This window comes from Thermobia domestica, chromosome 18, assembly GCF_964235325.1.
Source record: "Thermobia domestica chromosome 18, izTheDome1.hap1.1, whole genome shotgun sequence".
NCBI lineage: Eukaryota > Metazoa > Arthropoda > Insecta > Zygentoma > Lepismatidae > Thermobia > Thermobia domestica.
The window spans coordinates 114802391-114812142 of NC_137471.1; the positions used below are offsets into that span (position 1 = coordinate 114802391).

Consider the following 9752-nt stretch of genomic DNA (forward strand, 5'->3'; position numbering starts at 1 on the left):
ATTCTGGTCTAATTTGTGCATTGTAATAACAGCACAATTATTCCTTCTATATTTATTAATCAGCAGAATAAATTTCAATACTAATTTTCTTTTTAACTTTCTTCCATTCTGAGCGGGTAAATTGATGAGTGGTTTTTGTCTCACATCAGTTGCATTATAACTAGCTTGAAGATCCACCTCTTCTTCTTCCAGAGTTTAGTCGAATTCCTATGTTGCACTACTTTATAACGTGAGAAATCGTACCGGTCTTTAATATATTTTAAAGAAAGTGCCAAAATGCAGTTCATGAAAAAAAGGTTACGGTTTGAACAAAAGAAGTTTTATCAAGATTATAAATGTACGAATGAATTATCTTCATATTATTCCAATAAAGTACAAATAACATACGAAATCACCACGATATTTATAGTGAAATATAACAAAAATCAATTGAATATATTCTTTCGGACGCCACAACATTAGTTATGTAACATGACCAACGAATTCATTCAAATTGCATTGAAAGTCATAAACCGGAATACAGTCTTGCGTGCTATTTACTTTTACAGATCTTTGTTTCTTACTTTGAGAATTTGTGCCATCTATGGAATTTTTATGAAATCCAATTGGAAGGAAATTCGATCTAGCGAGTACATGCTTCTTAGGTGCTGTACTGTTACTATTGCTGTTGCTTCAAAAAATTAGGTTCGGTTACATAATTACTACTACTGTTGCTATTAGGATCAGGTTCGTTTGGTTTACCTGTATATGCGAATTTAACATTACTTTTTACATTGAAATCACACTTTAATCTCACATGGATATTTCGAACTTCGTTTCGATTATGGTTAATTTGGTTCAGATTACTACTGTATTGCACCATTGATGGATTTTCAAAGTCCTGCAATGTCATACCTAGATGAATGAAGTCAGCACATTGCATCATGTTCTGTATATCATCATCGGATTGCTGACTATTATCATTTTGATCTTTTCGTAGAATGAAAGTTTCAATAGCTCCAACTCAATCGAACAAATACTATAAGCATTGGTGGGAACGCACGTTCTCTTCCTGAATTCCACGAATATTGGAATCAACTTTCTTCGTGCTACATGACCCGATGTCGTGTACATATCATTAAACGGTTCTATTACTATTACTTCATCTCCAGGATTCATATCATGTTGAATATACCGTGAATACAAGCAACCGATAGCATTCACTAGACGAAGATGACCACAACATTTCGCATATTGATGAATACTAAAATCTTCGTAACACGCAGTTTCAGTAAGACCATCAGAAACATGCGAATGAAGAGACAAGTCAGGATAATCTGATCCAACCCATACTGCAGTATGTTTTTCCAAACACTCAGCAAATTCCATGTCATATTTCTTCATTGATGCAAATTTAGGATCTGTATTTTCTATAGTTTCTATGGAAGGTTCAGGTTCACTTAAAGCATTCATGCTAGCCTGTGACGAAATTTCTTCGGTAACTGGCAAATCTTCTCGTAACTCCTTACTTTGGTTATTATGTTCACTTATTTGAGCCAGGCCCGTGCTGGCCCACCGGGACACCGGGACGTGTCCCGGTGCGCCCTCCGAAATATCACATTATAGATAAGTGGTTTTAGTTATCCTGTGTATCAGCTTTGTATAATAAATTCGAATAGTGATTGTTAATAAAGAAGCTGTGAAGAATACAAGGCGCCCTTTACATGAGATGCCCTGAGAAATATCACATTTAAAAAAATATATCTTTCTGTATTTCACTTTTGTATTATAAATTCATACAGTTGCTATTGGCCGAGAACAGGTAAAGAGTATAATCACTTAAAAAAACATCATAAAGTTATGCAGCTATAAAACGAAACAATGTAATACATCAAGAATAGTTCGAATAGTCAAACGTACGATGCATTCATGAAATACTACACTGACAGTAGTCTCTAATTTACGATTTTTATGGCATCTAAGCTTTCACAGTCTTAATATGTATCCATATATCCGAGCATATTGATTGTTCCTGTGTATTTTAAATCAGTGTTCGGATAATCAGTATCTATTTTAATTCTAAGATGCAACATGGAAGATAAGAAGTCTCTATAGGGCAAGCGCGTTAAAATGTGTAACGAATGGGTTTAGAAATAGAAGATGGACCTAGTGGGATATCAGAAAGTTGGATGAGAAAGAAATGGGGGAGTAAGTCTTTGAAATTTTACGTTCTTTTACGGGGAACGAATTAAAAATTACCAACTAGGATTAGGGCTTTTCGTTCATAAACAAATACATAATATCAACAATTACATGGGTTGATAGATTTTCTTTTACTTCTCTTAAGGGTCGGTGGTGTAATATTATTTATGTGGTGGTATGTTTTAAATGCACATACCCCAACAGAAAATAAGGATAACAATTAAAAAGTTTTTACGAAAGAATAGAACGGGTATTTGATCATCTCTTGCAATATCATATGAAACTTCTGTTAATCGGTTTGAATGCGAAAGTAGGACGAGAGGGTATTTTTAAACCGATTATAGGGAATAAATGTCTGCATAAGAAAGGTTGTGACAACGGCGTTAGACTCGTGAACTTTGCAAATCCATAAAACCATATCGTGATGATTACAAAATTCCCACATCGCGACATTCATAAATATACTTGGGCCTCACCAGACGAAAAAAAAAATATAATCAAATCGATCATGTCTTAGTAGATAGAAGAAAACAGTCCAGCACAACTGATGTTCGGTCGTTCAGAGTAGTTGATTATGATAATAAGAGAGAGACTATCGTTGAATAAAGTAAATATTCAATATCTGAAAACAGAGCGGTTTAATTTAAAGGAATTTGAAGAGAGTCAGGTGAGAGAGGAGCCAGATTGAAGTGTCGAATAGATTTTAGAAGGTTCGGAGTGCACTAGTGTTCAGGATACTTGGTTGAAATTAGAGATAACATTAAGATTTCAGCAAAAGAAATATTGGGACACGCAGAGATATGTAGGAACAAAGCATGGTTCAACCAGGAATGCACTAAAGTAGCAGAGAAGAGAAAAAAGAAGAAACGGCGTTGGCTACAAAATCCGAACAAAATAACTACATAAAAGTTTAATCATCTGGCGGAAAACTTCCAAAACTTTTAGAAGAAAGAAACGCGATTTTTGAAAGCTAAAATTAATTAACTTGAAGATAATAGTAAAAATAAAAACAATCGGGACATGTATAAATGCATTAATGGACTTAAGAAAGGCTATCAATTTCGTGCTTATATATTAAATAAAGCTAAAGGAACAGTTTTCACTGATCAGGATAGCATCTTAAATAGATGGAAAGATTTCTTTGACGATTTGCTTAACACATAGCCAAAAACTAATGTGCGTAAAGAAAGTGAATGCATACAGCATAACCGTATATTCCAGAACCTAACCAGACAGAAATAGAAATCGCTATTAGAAAACTAAAGAAACATACCTCTCCGTGTGTAGATGAAATTCTGGCTGACTTAATTTTAACTGGAGGGGAAAAATTGTACAGCAAGATACACAAACTCATTCTCCTTATCTGGAACAAGGAGGAATTACCACAAAAGTGAAAAGAATCAGTCAATGTTCCAGTTCAGAAGAAAGTAACAAAACTGATTTTAATAATTATTGAGTCATTTCTCTTCCGTCAACATCCAATAAATCATCTTAAACATTCTATTAGAAAGATTGCCTCCATACGCAGATGAAATTATTGGAGATTATGAGAGCGGATATAGGTAAAATCGATCATCGATCAACTATCGACCAGATATTTCCCATTCGACTAATACTTGAAAAGAAATGGGAATACAATATCCTGGCACATCAGTTATTGACTTTAGAATCGGGTAGGAGGGAAACATTGAACAACATGCTTACAGAATTTGGAATGCCGAAAAAGTTAGATTAATTAAGGTATGTTTAAATGAATCCGAAAGTAAGGTTCGAATAGAGAAATTCTCGTTCACGAGCTTTCACGTTTAGAATGGCCTAAAACAAGGGGATGCGTTGTCGCCATTATTATTTGTTTTGGAGAACACTATAAGGAAAATCAAAGACAGCAATCAGGTCCTAGAGCTGAATTGTATTTACCAGGTTATGGCGTATGTTGATTATTTAAATTTTATAGAGGATGTTAGAACAATGGAAAGGAATGCAGAAATCTTAATTAACGCTTGCAGGGATATGGGCTTATAAGTAAATGCAGAGAAAACTAAATACATGGAAGTTTGTCCCTACCGTAATACTGCATTTTATGGATGCGTCAAAATACCAGATAATGTTTACTTTCGGCAAAGTGGATACTTTCAAATATCTAGAATCATTATTAACAGACCAAAACCATAATCACTAAAAAATTTGATGTCAACTGAAAGCAAGGATTTCGTGTTATTATTCAGTTAAAAATCTTTTGTTGTCGCGGTTTCTGTTGAGGAATTTGCAGCTTAAAATATAAAGCGATAATCGTGCCTTTTGTGCTGTATGGTTGCGAAACATGGTCACTGACTCTGAGGGAAAAGCGCAGACTGAAAGTATTTGAAAACAAGATTCTTAAACCACACTGAGAAAAATACGTTCTCCGGGCAGCGGTATATTGTACAAATATACGTTATCCTCTTGCTTACTACAGAAATCAATGCGGAGCACACGTTATCCGTATGCTACGTAGGGACTGCCCTTGGATGTTACATCATGCCGTTGCAGGATGTCTGACATCTAACAGTTTTACGTATACCAAATGCATATACGTTTGTTACATTCCTCACCTGTATGTTATATATGTATGTGAGATCCTGACCGCCTATATTGTTTCATACGGAAAGTACGTACAGATGGAATACTTATACAGAAAGTAAAAGCATGCGTTTTCAGTTATACGTCTGCTGTACGTTAAGTCCAAAAACTACAGGAAATACTCATGTAACCTATCTTTTCAAGTACGCCACCTACGTTTTTTTTCTGAGTGCAATATTTGAACTCCCAAGAGGAACGGGAATGGGGAATGGCGGAAACTTCATAACGAGGAACTGCATAATTTTATACCGTTTACAAAAACATTGTTAGGGTCATCAAGTCTAGGAGGCTCAAATGGGCAGGTTATGTAGCCAAAATGGAAGAAAATAGAAACACTTTCAAAGTTCTATCTGGAAATCCAAACAGGAAAACGATCATGAGGAAGACCGAGACGCAGAAGGGAGGACAATATTAAAATGGTTCTCTGCAAGGGCGCCGATTTCTCTATAAATTTGGGGGAGGGGCATTCAGATGCAGAATGCATATATATGAGGATTTTAAGACGAATTGCATTCAGATTATGCCAAATATTGTATATTAATAAATGAAATAGGGGGACCCACATGAGTTTGGGGGGTCCGTCCCCCCAGGATCGGAGCCCTTGGTTCTCAGAGAGATTGAAATATAAAGTAGAGACTGGGTCCAGTTGGCTAAGGACAGAAATCAATGGAGAGCTTTTGTAAACGTGGTACTGAACCTCCTGTGTCCATAGGCCATAGAGTTATATTAAGTTGTTGATACATTTAGGTTCTTTTTATTTGACAGAAGTGTTATTAGAGGAACTAAAAAGTTTTTCTCTAGTAAAGAGGATTTCGATTCAAGGTTTCCTCAAATTAGCTATTTACGTTAATACTAAAACAAATTTGGTGGTGATTTTGATATAGAAAGGAATCTATACTTTGTTTCAAAGTCTCTCTCTCTCTCTCTCACTATATATATATATACAGTGGCGTATTTACGATTTTGTTTCGGGAGTGGCTTTGCTAACTTTCGGGGGGGGGCTTTGCCTGGAAATGTGAAAATTCTGCAAGATATTTCATTTATTTTACTATACTAAGTAAGATTTCGGGGGGGGCTTAAGCCCGGAAGCCACCCCCCTAAATACGCCACTGTATATATATATATATATATATATATATATATATATATATATATACCCGTTTGTATGGCGCCCTTTTTTAGTAGACTTGTCCACCGCCCTCATTAGTATCCCAGCACGGCCCTGATTTGAGCGGTGTGATCATTAACTATAGTTTCTATTACTTCGACGGAATTTTGCACTTCAGTGAGTTTACGTATAATCTGTGCCATTTTAAGGTCACTTTTTTCAAATCGTTGATTTGTCTGCTCGATTTTGTTGTTGAGTTGTTTCATTTGTTCCATTTGTTGATTCATTCGATCAACAAAATCTTGCTTTAGTTGTCCCATCTGCTGATTCATTTGTTCCATTTGTTGATTCATTCGTTCAACAAAATCTTGCTTTAGTTGTCACACCTGTTCCATTTGTTGATTCATTCGTTCATCAAAATCTTGCCTCAGTTGTCCAATCTGCTGTTTTATTAGGTCTGCTAGGTCAAGGGAGTTGTCTCTGTTACCATTTGATTTCGTTGCATTTTCAATACAGGGAACACTCATTTTAATATTTCTGAATTTTTTTTCTGCCACTCCTTAATAATTTGTATAATCCGTTTTTGATGTATTTAGCAAAACCACTAGGTAACCTTAGAATTAATCTGCATTCCTGGAATTAATTATCTAGGAGATTGTCTACTTAACTCCACACAACTCTCCTAAAATCCTGAGGCAGCAAACCACCAATTTATATGTCAGAAAAGGTTCTCAGTTTGTCTTATTCATATATAATTAAGGCTACTGATTTCTCAGAAATCCACTTTTGTACATTGCGTTATGATATTAGCTTTTAAATGACCTGTAACAAATTATTTACACCTTTAAAAATTTTACATACAGTCTTCGCAAGATGACACCTCTATTATGATATTATTTATTATTCCTTGCTATGACAACTAAACGAACATCTTCGAATCACTATTATATCAAAATATCATCACATAACAACAGAAAAGTAATAATATCTATTTCTCTTTTTGTATTCTTCTTCTTCCTTTTTAGAACAACTTATGCATAATTTTAAAGTACATTTTAGCCATGAAAAGATATAATAAAAATGTTAAAAATAGTTAAAAATACAAGTATCGTTATAGTCCTACATGCAGAGATAGAGATTTTATATTATCAGTCCAGTTTATTAAGTTTGTGAACACAATCACTCATTTTGTACCAACCGTAAAGGGAAATAGCTATTTGTGCAGTTTCGAAGCAATAAGTTTTAAATAGGTCTTCTTTAGCATAGTGGCCGCAAAGCAATAGTGGAAAGCATATTTGGAAATCGTTCTATAGTTATTTGGGAAACTAGAAAAGGATTTTGGAAAAACTTTTGCGCCGTGTTAACATCATTACTATTAGCTCATCTTGTATTAGCTCATCAATAAGGAGGTCCATTTCTGTGTAAAACGCAGCCGCGAGTTTAGTTTTTCAATCTTTTACCCTGCATTTGCATTTGAATTTGCATCTCTTGCTTCCCACTGTTGTATTTCCAGTTTGTACGCTATATATAGTAAATATTCAAAACATCGGAAAGACCGTATTTGAACTTATCTTCATCACAGTCTCTGTTCATGTGTTGGTTTAGGTCGTGAAAACATTTAGAAGTGGCTTTACAAACACAGCAAGCTTGCGAGCCTACAGTATCAGTCAAAACGTCAAAATGTTTCTTTCTATCCAGCATTATACAAACAGGTATATGCTTAAATTTTATTGTCTTATTGCCGAGAACGATTCTTGTTGGCTGCAATTGCAATATTTCTGTTTGCACTTCATCATACTCTGATTTCACATTATGAACCGTTTCATTTTTATCTTATGGGGCGTTTACACTTGGTCGATTTAGTCGCACGACTAAATCGACTCGCTGCATTTGCCACTAAATCGAAGCAACTAGGCCGAATCAGCTCGATGGTTGTGTTCAATTATTTCAACCACAGAAAATAGAACGTCTTTCAATTCAGTTGTCAGTCGATTAGTCGCCTTCGATCAACAAGCGATTAAGGTGAAGTCCCGATTACACGGTCGATTAAGTTGAAAGTGACGTCAATTCAACTGAATCGAACGCAAATCGACTAAGTGTAAACACCCCATTAAAGGCAATTGATCAACAGTACCTTCTCGATGATGGAGTCATGTTCTTCCAAAATATTGTTGTGTTCTTACAATTAGCTTCACAAATGTGCAACTTCATTTGGTACATAAAATATGTTGGAATCTTCGTGTTGTGAATTATTCGAGAAAGTTTGTTTATATAACCTGTGGCTACCGCTACCATCTAGGCCCCATTTATAATAAATGTCGATAGTATCACAGTCTTCCGATATGTTCTGCAGTATCACATCCCACTGTACTTGTACTAAATGCTGTGTAGTATGGTTGAGCAGATGTTGCAGTTCACTATAGCCTCGTCTTCAGTTATCGTAATATTTGCCGGATAACACTTTTTCTTTGCTTTTGCTAGCACATGAAATAAGCGATAAATATCTGCTTTTCTTTCTTTTGCTCTAAGCTTCATCGCTTTATAGTCTTCCTATGTCAAGCTAAGATCCAGTATAAATTCAAAAGCTTCGGCAGGGCTGTACGGTCGGTCTTACAGTAGCAGATGATGTGTTATGGATCGCTTTCATATTTTTGAGTCTCTTAGGCGAAGATTCGATCGCTAATTTCACAACGTCGGCTGCAGGTCCCTTGCAGACTTCATCAAACTTGATTCTATAGCCAAGTACAGCTTTTCGGAACTGGCATTCTTTCCAATTTTGTTTACATATCCTTGCTTATTTTGTTGCGAACACTCTCTTTCTTCGTACACTTTTCTTCGTCTTCTCTTTTGCTCTGAAAGCCGTGGGATTGTTGATGGATCATCTGATGGTTGTTACACCGGAAGTGTTACGTCTTGATCTAGCCACTCCATATACTTATTGCTAAACCACTCGTACATGTAACTGTACGCCCGCCATTTTGCCAAAAGCTTTGAAACAGTTTCCCTACAGTTTTCAGTTTATTTCTGCTTTGTTCCTCAGAAATCTACCTTTCTAGTTCCAGCGAAATTTCCCTGTGCCAGCAAGGCAGTAGAATAGTTATTTTCTTTCTTATTTTTGAATACTAATGTAATCTCATTTTTGAGTACGTTTTTACTCATTTTTTAAAAACAACCCTTCTCATTTTTGAGAAGAGTATTTCTTAAATTTGAGCGGAAATAATCTCAATTTTTGAGAAAGTGTTTTTCTTAATTTTGAGGCTATATGAGCATACCGAATACTTTTCAGCTATCAAATACTTTTGAGTATATATGTTCTCAATTGTGAGGAGAGCATAAGTTTTGAACAGAGATATTCTCAACGTTGATTGCATTCATCTCATTTTACGGTTAACTTTCTCATTTTTGAGAAGAAATATTATTTTTTAGACATACCAGTTTTTCGTTCTATGTGCGAAACTTTTGTCTCGCTTTGAAGAGAATTTTTACTCAAAATTGAGTATCATTTACTCAACTTTTCATATACTGTATGTTCTTATAATTTAAACACCCGCAATTTCTCACTTTTGAGAATTATGTATACAGGGCTAATCTGAGAACAAAATGTTCTCAAATTAGAGTCAATTTTACTCAATTTTGAGTACGTATTTTAACAGTGTAGGAGTTGGAATGAAAAATACTACAGAACGCCTTTTTGAGATACAGAAACTATCCAGATTAACTGTTTTGAAACTGATTTTTATTTAAATGTATAATATATCAAACTAAAATACCATTTTTGGAGAGTAAAATGTTATGTCCTAAATATAAATATTTTCATTAGTTTTCAAGATAGGGATGGAATTAA

The 9752-nt window shown here is 35.0% G+C and overlaps 1 protein-coding gene across 1 annotated transcript; it reads right to left on the reverse strand.

Annotated features, from left to right (window-relative positions):
* Positions 1-921: 921 nt before the first annotated feature.
* On the reverse strand, positions 922-1452 carry LOC145675208 (kynurenine aminotransferase-like). The gene has a single exon (XM_081745589.1). It carries the CDS (start codon positions 1450-1452, stop codon positions 922-924), a length of 531 nt encoding a protein of 176 aa, XP_081601715.1.
* Positions 1453-9752: the final 8300 nt, after the last annotated feature.

What these genes read in the sequence shown, in the direction of transcription:
- LOC145675208 (XM_081745589.1), bottom strand. Translation starts at nt 1,452, where the DNA reads ATGAATGCTTTAAGTGAACCTGAACCTTCCATAGAAACTATAGAAAAT.